The 19,247-nt window shown below is 38.5% G+C and overlaps 1 protein-coding gene across 1 annotated transcript in view; it reads left to right on the top strand.

Moving 5' to 3' along the window:
- The window catches only part of Abca6 (ATP binding cassette subfamily A member 6), a 70,828-nt gene that overhangs the window by 49,337 nt on the left and 2,244 nt on the right, over positions 1-19,247 (top strand). Inside the window, exons 23-36 of the mRNA XM_035448028.1 lie at positions 466-639; positions 1,027-1,140; positions 7,010-7,129; positions 8,534-8,611; positions 10,070-10,161; positions 10,835-10,967; positions 11,785-11,902; positions 13,109-13,200; positions 13,816-13,991; positions 14,428-14,503; positions 14,584-14,678; positions 16,201-16,320; positions 16,536-16,676; positions 17,908-17,987. Of these exons, the coding sequence (XP_035303919.1) occupies positions 466-639; positions 1,027-1,140; positions 7,010-7,129; positions 8,534-8,611; positions 10,070-10,161; positions 10,835-10,967; positions 11,785-11,902; positions 13,109-13,200; positions 13,816-13,991; positions 14,428-14,503; positions 14,584-14,678; positions 16,201-16,320; positions 16,536-16,676; positions 17,908-17,987 (1,609 nt within the window). The remainder of the gene's footprint in view (positions 1-465; positions 640-1,026; positions 1,141-7,009; positions 7,130-8,533; positions 8,612-10,069; positions 10,162-10,834; positions 10,968-11,784; positions 11,903-13,108; positions 13,201-13,815; positions 13,992-14,427; positions 14,504-14,583; positions 14,679-16,200; positions 16,321-16,535; positions 16,677-17,907; positions 17,988-19,247) is intronic.

Here is a 19,247-nt window from a genome sequence, read left to right as displayed (position 1 = left end):
AACCTCACAGGCTTGACATGAGTACTGAATGATATAATATACTTAAAAGTGTAAAGCATAACTCTCCAAGTAGGAAAGTTGAAAGTTTGAAAAAGCCCTATTCTCCAAAGGTTATCACAGGCTCTGTCAAATTAGATCTCGAGAGTGCTGTCATTGTATTCATCACAAAACTAGAAAAGCACAAAAGACTCCGAGTAGCCAAAGCAACCTTCCACAAAAATAGCCATGCCAGAGGGGCTGGGTACAACCAAGCTTGTGTAGAGTACTGGGTTTGGTCCCAATCACTGATAAACAAGGCAGAGTGGCACATGCCTGTAATCCTAGCACTTGGGAGATGGAAACAAGTAGGTCAGAATTCAAGGTCATCCTTAATGCATAGCACCAGGCTAGCCTCGACTACATAAAAGCCTAAATTTTTTATTGCATTTTAATGCAACTGATGTGCCTCCTGTGTTTTCTCATCAGAAGAAAGCTGATTCCCAGTTGTGGATTTCTGGCCTCTACCCTTCTGCCTACTGGTGTGGGCAGGCGGTGGTGGATATTAACCTCTTCAATGTAATTCTTCTCTCAAGCTACTTCACATTACATGTGACAAAACTCATGCACATTTACTTGACAAGTGAAGTTGTGCTATCGATAGTAAGTAATAAGACATCGACCAAATTCTATACAGTAATTAAAAAGCAATATTAGTTGTTTAAATATTTGAGAATACTCGATAAACCTAACCACAAGCATATTACCAGTTAAAATATTTTTTTAAAAGATTTGTTATTTATTATGCTTACAGTGTTCTGCCTGCATGGATGCCTGCAGGCCAGAAGAGGGTACCAGATCTCGTTGTAGATGGTTGTGAGCCACCATATGGTTGCTAGGAATTAAACTCAGGACCTCTGGAAGAGCAGCCAACTCTCTTAACCTCTGAGCCATCTCTCCAGCCCCAGTTAAAATATTTTTAAGTGTATGTAATTTAAAATCTCCCTCAGATGTTTCATTTTTAACTGACATTATCTGTATTATCTTTAGGTTGTTGTTTTGTTCGGTTGTGCAGCTTCTCTTGTCTTCTTGACATATGTGATATCATTTGTTTTTGGCAAAAGGAGAAAAAACAGTGGCCTCTGGTCAATTTGCTTCTTTACTGTAAGTATGAAGAGTATCAAATATGTTTTGTCTTGAGCAGTGGAAAAATTAAAAATGTAGATTTAATTTAAAGATTCAAATCCTCTGCCCAAAATTTTGAGAGCTGACACAATACCACATTACCTGACTTAATGTGATGGTTCCCTGTCAAGATGCAGGAGTACAACAAAATTTACTCACCATTACCAGTGGACCATTTAAAGTTATGTATGTAAAGTGATATATCACTTAATTTTTTATTAAGATTTGAATTTGATCCCAAATTCCAGTAAAATCTGAATTTCAAGTTATTATTGTCCTCAAACATTTCAGATTAAAATTCCTAGTAGAAAGGACCTGGAAATGTAACTTGTGATATTGAGTCACTTATATTTATGACGATTTCTGGTGCAGATCTTTGTAGAGTTCAATGAGAACTTCATAAAAGACACAAAGTTTAAAATGTACCAGAACTGGCTTCTGAAGCAGTTCTGTAGAACATGGGTGTCCAACTTTAGGCATTGTTGTATGCTCTTGTCATCTGCAAATGTGTTGGGCTGCATTCATAGGTATCCTGGGATGCACGTTGCCTGCATGCAACACTTTGAATATGCCTGATCCAGGAACTCTCATCTTAACCGCTCTCTAAGGGAAATCCTGTTTAGGTAATGCTAACCATGCCCTGCTTGGGGCTGGTCACAGGTGTTGCTGACTATGCCTCTTGGGAGTGGTCAGAGTGACATGGGAAAGGTTTAAGTAGCATAGGGGCACACAGGCAGGGCCTTCTCTCACTCCCTGCTGCCTGGTTAAGCGGACTTGCATAAGTTCTATTTCTTAATAAGCTATCAAGCTAGATCTGACGCATGCTGGTTGTGGTGGTGCACACTGGTAGGATTTGCTGAAGGAGGAAGAGGCAGGAGTATCACAAGTTCAATGACAGCCCCAAGCAGGTGTGGTTAGCATTACCTCCAAACAGGATTTCCCCTACACCACAGCTGTGAGAATTTCAGATATAATAAATTATTTGACACAGGAATCAAAATATGGTATCTGAAATTCTTATCTCTACATATGAAAATAGAGAGAGCTTGTCTGGTATTATGAGAAACTTTGCTATGAATATTTACCCAAGCAACAAAGATCCAGAATGATGTTGAAGCTGCCTTTAACTTGATATTCCTAAAACGTGATTGGATGTCTGTCAATATCATAAGTCTAAATTTTTGGGAGTCCTGAAGTTATGAAAGACCTTAGCTCAAGACCAGCTATGAGAAAATACTCTTCTCTGATACCACCCACTGTGGATACAGCTGATTGCTGTATTAATATACAGCACTTGTATTTTATGTCTTTGGGTTGAATTTGTTATATTCATCAGTGGCATTTATTGCAATCTTCCTAAGAAAGAAGCTACATAAAGTACTACAGAGTACTTCATTTGAAAAACTACCTCTCCAAAATGGCTGTACAAGTTTGCATTCCCACCAGCAGTGGAGGAGTGTTCCCTTCCCTTGACTCAATACCCTCTCCAACATAAGCTGTCCTCAGTATTTTTCATCTTAACCATTCTGACAGTTGTAAGATGGTATCTCAGAGTCATTTTGATTTGCATTTCCCTGATGATTAAGGATCTTGAGCATTTCCTTAAATGTTTTTCAGCCTTTTGAGATCCTTTTGATGAGAATTCTGTTTAAATTTGTACCATTTTTAATTGGATTATTTTGATGTCTAGTTTCTTGAGGTCTTTACATATTTTGGAGATCAGCCCCTTGTCAGATGTGGGGTTGGTGAAGATCTTTTCCCATTCTGTATGCTGTCATTTTGTCTTATTTGCTATGTTCTTTGCTTTACAGAAGTTTCAGGAGATCCCATTTATTGATTGTTGCTCTCAGTGTCTGTGTTATTGGTGTTATATTTAGGAAGTGGTCTCCTGTACCATTGTGTTTAAGGCTGCTTCCCACGTTCTCTTCTATCAGGTTCAATGTAACTGGATTCATGTTGAAGTCCTTGATCTACTTGGACTTGAGTTTTGTGCATGGTGATAGACATGGATATATGCAATCTTCTACATGTTGACACCTAGTTATGCCAGCACCATTTGTTAAAGATTCTTTTTTTAGACATGTTAACCAGTTTATTATAGGCCTGGTGGAGTAGAGAGACCAAGAAAGAAGAGAAACAGGGTTAATGGCTGACTACCATAGCCAGTCGCCAAAGAGTGAGAGAGAGAGAGAGCATAGGCAGGAGGAGAGAAGAGCAGAGAAGGAGAGAGTAGAGAGAGCATAAATGGGCAGGGGTCTATCTTTTAAAGGGATCCTTTGCACCTGCATGCAGACTTAGATCCCATGGAACCCTGGGCTGACCCGGGTACTGCCTGAGTGGATTCTGACAGGTAACAGGGGCAGGCCAGCATAATGCCTGAACCTTTCAACCCCACCTTTACTTATTATTTAAAAAAGATGGGGTGTTAGACATGGCAGATTAAGGAATAAGGGCATTGAATTCTCAAGACTTTTTCCTGCTTATATTGGGAGTGTTGACCATCTTTGGGGGACCTGAGAATGTTGGGGTGCTGCCACATCCTGGGGTAGCTGGTTGTTTCATCACAGTCTGGGCTGTATAGAACTCCCTGGCACCTCCTAGACCTGGCAAGATGTTGACAGAGCAGAGGACAAGGTTAGGTTTAGAAAAAAATTTTTTCTTAGGTCCTGTCACTTGAGGGGAAGATTGTAAGATGAGGGAGGGGTTCCCAAGGAATCCCAACATGAGGGAGGGGAGTCCTGGGACCAGGGAAAGATTGACTAACTGGAGTGAATCTGACCTGTTTGTTTGGATCCAATACAGCTCCCTGGAACTTACAAGAATCCTTAGATTTTGTGGAAACATAAGTATTAGACACATATTCATGTTAGAAGCAAATTAGCAGAAAGCATTAACATTTTAAAACTGACATATTTTTTAGGACAATGAAAAGCATCTTAATCTTGACCTTGTAGTTATGATCGTATAGTGGTATTGTAGAACTTTACTGACTATGAACAGTAGCATGAGAAAGAGAAATCCAGAACATATTTCATTCTTTTTTAATGTCTCAACTCACTTTATCATCACTTAAGCCTTTTTATCCTCAGACTTTCATGACTTTAATTCATACACCTTACATTACCATCTTAGACCTTCCATTTTCAGACCTTTATACCTTCCATTCTCAGACCTTCATAACTTGTATATATCCACCATGTTAGACCTTTCCATTCTCGGACCTTTGTAACTACATTCCCAGACCTTCATATGCCTTACACTTTCCTATCTTCACATAGGTAAACCCTAAAATATCTGTTCCTGAAATCTGTTTTGCTTTAAGCTGGCAAGATTACCAGTCATCAAAAGCATCAGAGTTCTTGAGAAGGATAAGATTTTACCTGAATTAACCATTAAAGAATAACACAGACTTGCCAGCAGGATGCATGGACAGCCAGCCCCAAGGTCCTCCATCCATAGTAGCTGGCTACAGGACACCTGCCTTCTTGCTGATAGCATGTGACCTGTGGATTACAGACTACAGGAAGGCTCACCTACCATTGGCCCAAGCAACTCAGGGAAAGTCGATTCCATTGTCCTCTTGTCCATGGTCTGGAGTACTTTGTAGCAGTTGAGGTGAAGGGCGGGGTTGCTCAGTGACTAGCATTGTCACTGACTCGAGATGAAGTTTCTTCAGTGCCCAACAGTCTTCTTGCAGGAAATGGCATGGGGCCAGCAGCTGGCCTATCTCTCTGTTATAGAAAGCTTCTTAACAAAGCATTTTAAATGCCATGTTCTCTAGATCTTTGAGCATTTTAGGGCTGTCTGTCTGTTTAGTATCTCAGCAGTTAAAAATTTGCCTTTAGTTAGAGAAAAATCCCTTTTTGTAATAAAAAGCTGTACCTTTGTAAATGGCTTACAGGATGAACTGAGTGGTATAAATATTTTGTTAATTTGAAATAGACCTTTATGATTTTAAACTTTCATCATCATTTAAAGATACATGAGTTAAATTTAAGTTATATAGACTTAGCTTATATTTAAAATATAGTTAAATTAGACCTTTATGACTTTAAATGTTTACCATCATTTAAAGATACATAGCAATTTAGAAATATGAGACTTAGCACAGTTTAAGTTGCATATAGAGTTAGATAAGTATAAAGTTAAATTACAGGTACAGAGACAAGTAGGACTGGATAACAGTAAGAGGAACCAGAATGCAATCTCTGATCCATACATTGTAATAAACAGACAAGAGATTTAAAGGGACAGAGTAGACTTAAACAGAGAGCCCTGGAAAGACACAGTATTCTGTAAACAAGCCATGAGCAACAGGGCCAGTGAAAGAAGATATCACAGACAAAAAAAAAAAAAGAGCAAAAAGTCTGGAAGCCAGGTTTGCTGGCACAGGCCGCTGGGGTGGGTGTGCCTATAGGTAGGTCACATGGCCAAGATGGCAGCGACCATAAGCCACTTTTTTGTCTGTTTACCCGTCTGTTGGCTGCAACCAGAAAGGTTCCTTATGCATATCCCATGGGTAAGGCAAGTGGAAAAACTGGCAAAAGTTCCTCTCTAGATACCCAGTCGGCCCATGGGAGTTGCCAGGGTCCTGGCCCCGAAGAGGAACTCCGCTGTCCCAAAACTGAAAAGGACCTAGGGTCGAAACTGAAGAACAAAAAAGCACCGCTCCTGGAGCAGGATTCCAAACCTGACCCATGAAAAATTCAAGGGATATTTTACCGGATTGTAGCGAACAGGCAGATGAGTGGATTCCAAAGATGCTTAGTTGGAAAAGTGGCAAGTTGAAGTGTACAGAGTCCTGGCATCTCTGTACTGCTGTAGGTAGAAGGTAGTGCCAGGAAAAACCGAGATGGGAAGTGGGTTATGAGTTCAGATTTTAGGATCCCCAAAATTTCCCACACCCCTGGCGGGAGAGGTTTCGGGGAGAGCCTAAACCAAGTTGGGCGCCAAATATTATTCTTTTGCTTAAATTAGAAATAAAAGAAGAAGAGGCACAAGATGAGACATAAGATGAGACTTACTAGAAATGCTAACCAGTTTATTATAGGCTTGGCGGAGTAGAGAGACTAAGAAAGGAGAGAAACAGGGTTAATGGCTTACTGCTATGGTGGGTTGCCAGAGAGAGAGAGAGAGAGAGAGAGAGAGAGAGAGAGAGAGAGAGAGAGAGAGAGAGAGAGAGAAGGTGGGAGGAGAGAAGAGCAGAGAAGGAAATTCTTTCCTTTTTCCATTGTACCTTTTTAGCTTCTGTGTCAAAAATCAGGTGTTCATAGTGTGTGAATTAATGTCAGGGTCTGTGATTTGATTCTGTCGATTCACTTTGTATGCCAATACCAAGCTGTTTTCATTACTATAGCTTTACAGTGTTATTCCCAATACTGACTGTGATGAACAGCTGTCATTAGAAGATAATCTTACTGTAACTCACCTGATTTTTATTTCAGCTAATACTCTTTTATATGTCTAGAAAAAGTGAATAAAGCAACTATGCCATGCTGATTCCTTAGGTTTGCCAGTAATTTCAACTCCGCATGAATTATTTCTTGGCACACTGGCCAGAGGTGCTAATCAGTGGTATAGTAAATGTTTAGCATGCATGAAGTTCTGTGTTCATTGTTCAGCATTCTTTATCAAAAGAAAGGTCATACTGAACACACAATACAAGTAATTAACATGTTGATAAAAATAACTTTATATTGGGGGAGATAACACTTCTGTATACTCTTATTAACAAAACTATTTCCCTTTTTGTCTCCAAAAGGGAAACTATTATGGGCCTGTATTTGTATCTTTATATGGGAAGTTGTGGAATTTGTCACTTGATGTCACTCTTGGACTCACCCTGCAGGTCATGGCCGTCATGTTCAAGATCCTTTTGACAGAATTCTTCAGTGAGACACTGCTCATTATCATGATGGTGTTAGTTCCTTCATTTTCATTGATTGCATTCCTGATTTTTTTGGAAATGGTAAGAAATGTCATAAATTATTCCATAAAAATGTAATGTGTAGGCTATTTTCTGTGCATAGATCTACAGAGATAGAAAGTGGGTTAGTGGACTTGGGGAGTGAAAGCAGACATGAGGGATTGCTTTGTGATGGATGATTAGATGATCTAAAGTTGAATTGTGGTGATGCTTACACAAGTTATTAAAAAAAAGTCCTGAGTCTGCAGACTTAGAGTGGGTAGAATTTATGGCATGAAAATAAACCTCAATAAAACCATTAAAAAGCTGTGCCTTAGGCACTTTGCAAAATGTAGGCATGGTTGAATGCTATTAGAAGCTAAAGCCAGATTGTAAAAGAACTTCCTATTTCAATGGATGTTTATTAATTACTGAAGATAAGTTCATACATAATACTCTTCAACTACTCAAAAGCGTATGTCAAACACCATCCTGTGCTAGTCGCTGGGCTAGTAATTAGGGACACCTGATGAGCAAAATAGCACAGTTCTTCCTTCACAGAGCTCAGCAGAAACAAAGACAGATAAGCCCCAAGCAGATCACCATAGTTAAAGGTTACAATGGCAATGGGCAAAGTACTGAAGAAGAACATAAAAGCATAGTCGGGACACTTAGGAGTCAGAGAATTCTGGGTAAATGATACTCCTAAATGATGAATAAGAATTGTTGAGAGAGTAAGATAAGAAATAAGCATGTCCTGCAGACAAAATCAAAGGTCTCAAGAGAGGAAAGACCATGGAATATTAGAGAAAAGCTGAGTATTACATAAATGAACAGATGTTCAGTTGAGATCATACTTTTTGGGAACCTTCACTACTCTAGATGAAATGGCTTTAAGCATAATAGCAAGTTTCATTAATTGTGTTCTGGAGGGAAGTGGGAAGACCTGTCTACAAAAATACTTTCTTTGTTGACAAAGCACTGACTGGAAGTTATGATCAAAACTGGTCCCTTTGCTTAGTATTTTCTTCCTAAAACATAAGTAGGTGACATACATAAATCTAGATTTGTCACAGGGGATTCAAAAGTAATGACTTGATTTCTGCATAACTAGTTGAGGATAAAAGAATAATGTCAAGGACTACTTGTTATGATTGAGAAAACAGCCATCATTGAGATAAGAAGGGAGCCTGTGAGTAGGTTTATGTGGGATAATCATAAATATCTTAACTCTTAACATTTTCACAATGTCAACATCTCTCTCTGCTTTGCTTTCAGTAAATTTTTTAAGCCAAACTACTTTTTTTAATGGATGAGATATAGGTTAGCTGCCTATTGAGAAAGGGTATTTAGTAGGGGGTTCCTCCTTTGTAGGGCGTATGTTGTCAGTGCACATAGAACAAAGTGCATATTATTTAAATGCAAATTGTGAAGAAAGTATATTTAGCCCATTTTTTCTCTTTTCAGAGATCCTTCCAGCACTACAGTGAATTTGGAGAAATCAAATATGGTTTATCTGGGGTTGATCTTCTATTATGCCTAATAGTAAGACTTTTTCCTCACTATACATCCCTTAGGGTAGATATTCTTTGCTATAATTGTAAGGTCTTGTCTGATGCTTGCTATTTCTGAAAGTGTGTTAAACATAGTTTTAGGTAAAGCAATGACTTCCAGTCATGGATTAACTCTTAGAAAAATTTTTTGTGTGCATATATATGATAAGTTAACAATTCAGTATAGTATCCATTTTGGTTTGTTTGGTCTCTTCCCCATACTGCCTTTAAATTTGAAAGTATAAAAAAAATCAGATGCAATATGAATTTTCTGAATTATGAATATAAGGCAAAAATTTAATATGAGTGAGTGGGAAAATTATTTTAGATTTAAGGATGAAGAAAGCTACTGTCTTTCCATACTATCTGCCCATGATGCTCTTAGCAAAACAGTAAACACGAAGTCCCTGCCCTCATGGTGCTTATATTCTAGAAGAGGTATCCAGATAAACTAAATAACAGTAAATACTGTGTCAGTTGGAAAAGTGTCTTGTTACTTTCTGTTGCTGTGAAGAGACACCATGATCAAAGAAAATTATAGAAGAATGCATTTAATGGGTGAGTCCATGACCATCATGGCAGGGAGCATTGCAGCCTGTGGGCAAGCATGGACTGGAGCAATAGCTGAGAGCTATATCAGATCCACAAGCACAAGGAAGAGAAAAAGAGTTAACTGGGAATGATGTGGGCTTGTAGGCTTTTGTGACCTCAAAGCCCACTTTCAATGACACACCTGCTCCAATAAGTCCACACCTCCTAATCCTTCCCAAACAGTTCCACTAACTGGGGACAGTGCGATCATTTAAAACGATGAGCCTAGGCAGCTATTCCCATTCCGACCACCACAGATAGGAAGGTCTTGAATGATATTCTAATAGGTAGTAGAGAGATTGACACTATCCTGCTTCAGTATCACCTAGGAGAAAGAGGGAGTTTAATCAGATAGAAGATCATACAAGTAATTTGGTAAAGTACAAGATAAGCATAATGGGGTCCGCATGGTGTTCTAGATAACTCCAAGGATTCTGATGCAAATTTTAGTAGTTAAGGAGTCATTGGATGGTTTTGATCAAAGCACGGTGATCAAACGTAGCTATGGAAGGCATAACTGCAGTTTTTACATGAGAGTACCTATGTAGGACAAGAGGAGTAGAGGGAAACCGTGTGGGAATGCATTGCACGCTGAGGAAGAACAATGACATGCATCTGGATGGGCTTAACACAGAAGAGATAACTAGTTGCATTATGGGTCACTTTAAAGACAAAAAAGAATTTATTGAACTTTAAAATATGGGTTATGAATAGTAGAAACAAGATAGGATAAACTGTTGGGTTGTGTTTTCTTCCCCAACTTATAAGCATTTGCTGTCAAATTACCTATAAATACAGAAGAAACAGTTAAGTAACTTCATTAACTTATGTATAAACAAAGCTCTTTCTTTGCTCCTAGCCTTACTTTCATACTTTGCTGTTCATTTTTGTTCTGAGATGCCTGGAACTTAAATGTGGAAAGAATGTAATGCGGAAGGATCCCATTTTCAGGTTAGAATAACATTTAATTTCATATATAAATGAGAGCATAGCTTAATATTCCTATTGTTGCACTTTATTGGTTGATAGAGATTTCTATTTGCAATGCAAGCAATGTAACTGTTGGCATTATAGTCAATGGATTTCTGGCTCACTGCCAAGAAATAAAATCTGCCACTAACCATTATAGAGATACTTCAATTTATCAAAACTACAAAGATTTTCCAAGTATACCATCCATTCTGCCATATAAGGTGATATTCATCCTTGCATAGGAGAGATGGAAAGAAGAGATATTAACTAATAACAATTGATTTGATGAAGTTTTACATGTGGTCTGTGGAAAGTGTGAGCAGTGAAAGATGCTGAAACAAATATCTGATACGACTAAGGTGGAGCTGTAGTGACCAGTGGCAGTAAAAGTGACTTGAATTTTAGGAGGGCAGGGGCAGTACTTGATGATATTGCTGTTAAATACTGGCTTTAAAGGTCAAGGATTCTGGAAGGACAGCAACAACACTGAGAGAGGGACTCTGGTCAGTGGGATGAGAGTTCTCCATAAAGCTACAGCCACATGAATAATGACAATCAACCACCAGTCTATTAGAAAAAAAACTGGTGAAATCATCAGGAAACTAAATTTTGACAACTAGAAAACAATGTGCAACTCAGTTGTTTTCCACAGGATATCTCCACGAAGTGTAAAGGTTCAACCAAATCTAGAAGAACATATAGGTGAAGATGAAGATGAAGATGAAGATGTCCAAGCAGAAAGAATAAGGACATCAGCTGCCTTGAGTACTTCAAATTTAAATGAGGTTTGAAAGCATAGATACTGTTGAAAGCATACAAGAATTGTTGAGAACAAAGCTTGATATATTGGCTTTAACTTTGAAAGTGTGAAGCTTGGTACATCCCTAAATAAGTGGTCACCCTAGAAGGTTCTGGAAACTAAAATAACATAAAACACTATGATTTTGCTGGGCTGTGGTGCCACACACCTTTAATCCCAGTATTTTCTGGGGGTGTGACAGAGGCAGGAATATCTCTGTAAGTTTGAGGACAGCCTGGTCTCCAGAGCTAGTTTCAGAACAACCAGGGCTACACAGACAAACCCTGTTTCAAAAGAACAAACAAACAAAACCCAAAACAAAAAAAACAATGATTTTATTCTTCTTTTGAGAAAAATGAGTTTTAATAACTAGAATAATAATTTTAGAACAAAATAAGACCTTATGAGTTAAAGAATATAATATTTGGGGTAAAATGCTTAATAGAGACCAGGAGATTCAACCACACTTCATGCATGCTAAGCAGACGCTATTCTACTGAAACTTCATTGTATTTCCAGGCACAGGTTATTCTTTTTATCAGACTTAGATGCTATATTCTCCCCCAATGTAGTCAATTCCCTTCTGCAAAGACAGTGAATTGTCTTCCATGGTGTTCTGGTATTTTCCTAGTATGTTTGGAAACCAGTAACACTGTAAGTTAATGAATGTGTCTTATATTAGTAATAATGGTAATAATTACTCTCAACTCAGAATATGGATTGATTTATGGTAATCATCATGAAAATGTAGGAACATAAAACCTCTCAAATTTAGAGAAAAACCTCATTTCTATCTCTTCTAGAGACCAGTCATTATCGCCAACGGTCTGTACAAAGAGTATGCAGGTCAGAAGAAATGTTGCTTTTCAAAGAGGACAAAGAAAGTAGCAGCAAGAAACATCTCTTTTTGTGTTAATAAAGGTTTGGAACAACCACTTCTTAAATTTACTGTTTAAGTTTTTTTCAGCTAATTAATTTTTGTGTTATTAGAGAGTAGAACCCAGAGCCTGATGTGTGCTAGGCAACTATTCTACCACTGTTAGCATTCTTAGCTCTCCCTTTACTTCTTGTTTGGAGGCAGAGTCTCACTAAGTTGTCAAGGATGGCCTTTTGAACCTACCCTGTAGTTCAGTCAGGTCTTAAACTTGTGATCCTCCTGCCTCAGCCTTTTGAATAGATGGGAGTACAGGTCTGCATACACAAAACCATTAACTGTTATTCTTAGGAATGAACACACACACACACACACACACACACACACACACACACACTGTTTTAGGAAAAATGCAGGAAACTTCCTGCCTTTGTGAATTTTGCATTCTAAAGAGTCCATAAAAATAATTTATCAATAAAATATCACTTATTGCATATCAATGCTATGTAGAGCATTGAAACTTGTGAAATAACAGAGTGACATGGAACTGTATTTTATTAGAACAAGGGAAGGCTTTACTTGAACAGTGACATTTAAGTCAATATCTGTGTGACCAGAAGATGGGGACAGCAATGACAAGGATTTAGATACAGTGACTCATTTGGAGTGGTTGAGTTTAAAGCAAAGAGAGAAGCAGATGCACCTGTGTGTGGAAGGGATGAAGTATGAAGTCAAGCAGGGTTTGACTAGATACACTTCTTTAGATCAGCAAGATGGTACAGTTTACACCATGCTAGTAGGATGTTATTAGAGGGTGTTTTAGCAGACAGGTCACATTTTGTAGAAATTACATACTGTTATTTGTTTATGAATTTGAGAAGGAGCAATTTACATCAATTCAGATGAAAATTCATGGTAGTTGTGGTTTATTTTTGGTGTAAGAATAGTGTCCCAGCTTTCTAAGTTTTAGAATTTGTTTGCATGAGTACACAGGTACACACACACTCATACACAGTGCATGTACAATCTACTGTGGAAAATAATTGAAATAGGAAATCTTGGGGAGTGATATATCAATGTGGAATTAATAAGCTTTTGATAAAATGTTAATGATGAGAATTAAATAATGTGTTTTCATGACATACATTTTGTATATTTTATGTTAGAATTACTCTGAGGATTTACTGGCCTCTCAAGATTTCACTGAAAAACTATAAATCTGCATTTATTAATCATCCTTTTCTTTCTTTCAGGCGAAATTCTGGGATTGTTAGGACCCAATGGAGCTGGTAAAACTTCTTCTGTTAGGATGATAGCTGGGATCACAAAGCCAGCAGCTGGAGAGGTTAGTAAACAATGCAGAAATCATTTCCATTAAAAAAATTATAGTCATAATAAATATAGGTTATATATTTGTAAGACTTTTATTGGTGATTTTGGGTATACACATTTTTCCTTTTACTGCTTTTTTTATAAAGATTTATTTATTTATCATGTTTACAACATTCTGCCTCCATGTAAGCCTGCATGCCAGAAGAGGGCACCATATCTCATTATAGATGGGTGTAAGCCACCATGTGGTTGCTGGGAATTGAACTCAGGACCTCTGGAAGAGCAGACAGTGCTCTTAACCTTTGAGCCATCTCTCCAGCCCTCCTTTTATTGTTTTGGGTGGTATTTAAAAGTTTATAATAGGAATTGGAATATTACCAGGAGTCAAGTACCTGTTGTGTACCACAGGTTTTTAGGTACCACCTGAATTTGTACATCGTTTCCACCCTACTCACATGTGAAATTATGCTTGTACACTAGCAGATTTCATTATTTTCTGTGATAAATATGCATCAGTTTCTGCGACATGTTCTTGTTGTTTTAATAGTTCAGGTATTTGCCAGCTCTAATTTCTAGACTGTGGTGGGCAGGCCTCACAGACCATCAGTAAAGCTGCTTACTCTCATAGGTGGAGCTGAAAGGGTCTAGCTCAGCTGTGGGTTACCAGGGCGATGGCACAATCAAGTTTGGATACTGTCCTCAGGAGAACATGCTATGGCCCATCCTGACAGTGAAAGAACACCTGCAAGTGTATGCCTCTGTAAAAGGGCTGAGGAAGAAGGATGCTACCATTGCCATTTCAAGGTAAAGCAGAGGGGGTGTGTCATCCCTTTTTGTCAAGAGGCAGGGAGGTACTACCCACAGTGAATTTACTAATGAGGAACAGGAGCAGAAAGGCATCTCTACCTTTGTGGAGCATTGGTGGTAGAGCAGAAATGAGAGACCACACCTATTCAATAAAATAGGTGACAAAAAATGAGTACGTCTATGCTCATAAATAGTCACTGTTTCTAGGTTCCTAATGAGAAAATGGAAATAGAGTAAACATCAGTTTGGTTTCTCATTCAGAATTATAATGAAAAAAACATTTCATGAGGCAAAAAATGAAATAACTTTTTTATCATGATTCAAACTTTTAAACAATAGTGCTGTGCTTCTTTCAATGTTCTTATAATTATGGGTGATTTCATTTTCCCAAAGTTCTCTCTTAGTGTGTTATTTGCATCTTATTTTCTATTAGATTAGTGAATGCTTTTAAACTACACGACCAGCTGAATGTCCTAGTGCAGAAACTAGCTGCAGGAGCCACTAGGAAGGTATGTGTGGTATCCAGTGCTCTTCTGGGTGCTTATGTAGTATGGGAGCAAACAGAGGACATTTTCTTCCTTCATTGCAGCTGTGTTTTGTGCTGAGCATCCTGGGAGATTCATCTATCCTAATTCTGGATGAACCATCTACAGGCTTAGATGTGTCTGAGCAGCAGCAAGTGTGGTGAGCATTCTTCTAGGTCCCAGACCCACAGGGATAAACATGTAAAATGGAAGGAAATCCACAGGTTCCCAACAGTGGAAACTATACTAGTTAGCTGCTTTACCTTGGGTGGTATATGTTCTTTTAAAGGCCATGTGTTATAAAGGTTTGCTCCCCAGCCAGTAGTGCTGCCAAGAAGTGCTAGCTGGCAAAGATGACCTTGAAGAAGACATTGGCCCTCTGCTCCTGAAAAAAAGCAGCCATATTTCCCTGAGGCACTCACCATCATGGGGTTTTGCCTTGCCACAGGCACAAAGCAGTGAGTCTAATCAACCATGGCTTAGAATACCTGAAACATTAATGCAAAACAAACCTCTCTATTTGGGTTGATTATCCCAGGCATTTTAACACAGTGAAACAAATCTGGTATGTAATGACACCATATCAACAGCTATTATAGCAAATATTTCAGGTGATCAGCTTACAAAGAGGAAAGATTTGCTTGGGCTTGAAGTTTTGGGGTCTTTAAGTCCATATTGTGTTGGTTTAATTGCTCTGGGGCTGTGGTAAAGTAGCATGCCATGGCAGGGACACATGATAGTTCTGTCACTTTATACATGAAGGAGCAAAGAGAATGAAGAAGGCATTGAGGTGCCAGAATCCCCCACAGAGGCACTGATGTCCTAGATCTCAACTTTTAAAGATTCCATCACTTCCTAATGGCACTGTCTGGGGACCAAGCCTCTAGTACACAGACCTTATGAGACATTCAAGACACAAACTCTAGATACAGAGATAGTTCATGTTATTAGGAAAGCAAATATTTAACAAGTAAGTGGATGATCCAAAATGATCCATATTCTGCAGTTTGGGGCTTAATAATAAATAATTTTAATTTTGTATTTTAATTATTGAGAATTCTGCAACAATTTATTTTGCTGGTTAGACTTTTCCTAAAGAAATTAGTTTACTGACACAATTTCTTTATCTGTCAGATTTACTTACCCAACTTATTTTAGTTTTTCCCTATTCTTACCTGTGAATCACCCTTTTTGACTAGTAAACCTCTGGTTTAATGTCATGTTTGTGATTATCTAATACTTTCTCAAATTTAAAATAAATTTTGTTGTCATTGTTTAATGCAACTGTTGAAAGAATTATTTATGAATCCGTTGTATCTATCATTCATTTCCAATCATTGTCACTAGAAGGCCAACTTTCTTTTCTCAACCCATTTCCTTTTGCACCTTCTATTGTTTTAAAGGAAATATGAAGTGACATGTCCTTTTATTAATCATTATTTCAGTTAACATCTCCAAAAGACAAAGAAACTTCTTTTTAAAGTTTAATTCAAATACTATGAACACACCTAAAGTATTAAAAATTCTCTTTATTTAAAAAAAATCAGTCAGCATTGATTTCTCTGGTGTTTTTGAATACATGAATATGATTTTTAAACTATTGTTATCTATACATTTCCCTCTATTTTATCTTTCCTATTATCTTACTTTTGGTTTTAAATTCTAATTTTTACTCACTTCAGGCAGGCAATCCAGGCAGCTGTTAAAGACAATGACAGGGGTGTCCTCTTGACTACCCATGACTTGGCTGAGGCTGAGGCTCTGTGTGACCGAGTTGCTATCATGGTGTCTGGAAGGCTGAGGTAGGTATCTCTCCAGAGCCTGATTTGGGATTGCTGAGGTAGGTATCTCTCCAGAGCCTGATTTGGGATTGCCTGTAGACCAAGTCACTGTTAGTAGCTAGCTCCTTCCTTTTACCTTCCTCACTGATACCCTTTCTACTATCTCTGAAATTTAAGAATAACAAAACTTTAATGACAATGTTTTTCTCCCCCCATCTTGTTCTTCCTACTCATAGATGCATTGGTTCAATTCAACACCTGAAAAGGAAGTTTGGCAAGGATTACATTCTAGAACTAAAAGTCAATGAAACTTCCCAAGTGCCGTTAGTCCACAGGGACATTGTGAAGCTGTTTCCACAGGCTGCACGTCAGGAAAGGTGAAGAGAGCTGCTCATGGTGGAGAGCCATGTAGCTTTACATACCTGGTTTCTGTTAGCTTTGTGCCAACACTGGTGATTAGGCTTCACAGTAATAGTTAGGGACCTTGGAAGGAGGTGTGCTAAGCCTTCCAGGTTAAAAGAGGTCTGCAGATTACACAGGAGCATGTGTCTCTTCCTCTGGGAAATAGCAACAAAGATGATGGGTTTTTCTTTAATAGAATTTCCTTGTTTCAAAATGGAGACTGTAAAGGAGTGTATTGTATGCACATGTACACGTGTGTGTGTGTGTGTGTGTGTGTGTGTGTGTGTGTGTGTGTGTGTGTGAGTGTGTGTGTGTGTGTGTGTGTGTGTGTATACCTATGTGTTATTAGGAGCAGGACAAGAAGATAGAGCAGCAACTGAATTTAAAATTAGAGGGATAAGCACATCAGAAAAACAAGACACAACACTGTTTTTATTCTCGTCTTCACACAGTGTAAATGTAATTAATGATTGCCTAAGGTATATTCTAAAACCTGCTCTTGCTCTTAAACCTTCAGTATCATTAGTTAAAGATATATGTCTATGTATCTGTATGTATGTATGTATGTATGTATGTATGTATGTATGTATATGATAAATGTGGGAATATGATGAATGATAAGAAAGGAAGAGAGTGATCTGGTCTGAAGATATCCATCCCTGGAGGTCTGGTCAGTCTTACTGCCATTTAGGAACACTGCACTGTTAATCTGGGAGTGAGCTGAGGCAACAGCAAAGGTTGCTGTCAGGAGCAGCGCCAGAAGGAAAATGCCCTATGCCACCCTGTCCCTTAGAGGCTCCAGGGATTTTAAGTCTTCCCAAACTGGCAGCCACTCTTCCCAGCCTTGGAGCTCTAATCATTGTGACAATACTGAACTCGCTTGAAGTTTTGTTTTCAGCTTGAAGACTGTTCTAAGGATGTAGGTTAGAATTTCTGATCTTAACAATAAAACAGTTTGAGTTAACTGGGCTATGTAAGAATATAAGTAGTAGTATTCTGCCATTACTAGAAATGTCTACAACGGCCAGTTCCCTTCAAACATTTCAAAAGTTTTATTGGTAAATAATTTGGTTTCATATTTAACCTATATATTATCTTGTACCAATTTTATTTTTAAAGACGTGGTTAATGATACAAAGATTTATTCTGATGTTTATCATCCCCACCTTGAAACACAGATTAAATATAATGTGTTCCTATTGCCAGGTATTTCTCCTTGTTGACCTACCAGCTACCCATAACAGATGTTTATCCTCTGTCTCAGGCATTTCACAAGTTAGAAGCAGGTAAGAACAAACTTTTAAAGGACTTGGAGGATAATTTAACGAAGGGTGGATGTGCAGTAATTTTAAAAATAGGCCCTGCAGGGTGTTGATTTTAAGAATGGGAAGAGGTTCATCTGCAGGGGGACTGAAGCTGCAGAGGACATCAGTGGAGCTTAGCGCTCTCACTTCACATCTGCATTAACATAGGAAAAACCGTGACTGTGGCCTGCCTTGTCTATATGCTCATATTCCATTCCTGCCAAGTGTGCTGTAATTACCTCTCTCTTCTTACCTCACAGCCCACTTCCTCCCTGCTTTCTTCCCTCATTGATGTGCTCAGATTACACTGATGAGGTGAAAGCAATAGGAACCACTTACCCGCCAACATCCTTGTACTGTGCTGAAAGATTCAACCTTCTGTTGCTGAATGATAGCTAAGTCATTCTTTGATTGCTCAGAGCTCCTCTCACTACTAACCCTGTTTGTCTGTCTTACTCTCAGTCATCTAGATGGTTCCCAGCAGCAGATCATCACTGTGTGATTTGCTGAAGAACCCTAACCCTGAAGCTACTAGTCTTTCTGAGTTTCCATCACAGAGCTGCTTCTCAATAGCTGGGAGACAGTGAACAAAATTCCCCAATCCCTGCTCACCTCAGCATTATCGGTGTCCTCTCTACAAGGTCATCAGAGTGAAGGAGTTCATTTGCAAAGTGCCCAGAACTGTCTGCCTCATTGTGCTTGAGATAATACAAATCTCTGTTTGTGTCCACTCTCAATAGCCGACTTCCTGACTCTTCCTAATTGTTGCCGGTCAAACACCCTCTTGCCCTGGTACTCTGTACTTGCTCATTCTTCTTTTTAAATTTTTATTGAAGATGTTTATTTTTCATTTTACATGCCAATACAGTTCCCTTCATCCCCTTCTCCCACCCCCTGAAAAACTCCCCTTCCCACCCACCATACACTCCTGAGGGTGGGTAGAAGGGAGGGGATGGGAGATGGGAACGTGAGGGATCAAGAAGGCCAAGTTGGGGGAAGGAAGAGGGAAGAGGAATGAAAGCGATGTCTTGATAGAGGGAACCATTATGAGGTTAGCTCATTCTTCTTTCTGAAATTAAGTTTTCTAAATATTTAGGTTGTTGTTTCTTCACATTTTTATGATTCTGCTCAATAATCAAATTATTACTATAACTTCATCAATAGTCCTATATAAGAAGAGTATGCAATAGTTTTTGTTTTGACTTTTGACTGGTTCACTTTTCTCCATAGTGTTTATTATTA

This window comes from Cricetulus griseus, chromosome 7, assembly GCF_003668045.3.
Source record: "Cricetulus griseus strain 17A/GY chromosome 7, alternate assembly CriGri-PICRH-1.0, whole genome shotgun sequence".
NCBI classification, from domain to species: domain Eukaryota; kingdom Metazoa; phylum Chordata; class Mammalia; order Rodentia; family Cricetidae; genus Cricetulus; species Cricetulus griseus.
Note: the sequence above shows the minus strand (reverse complement) of the source record. Positions and strands in the feature narration are given on the sequence as shown.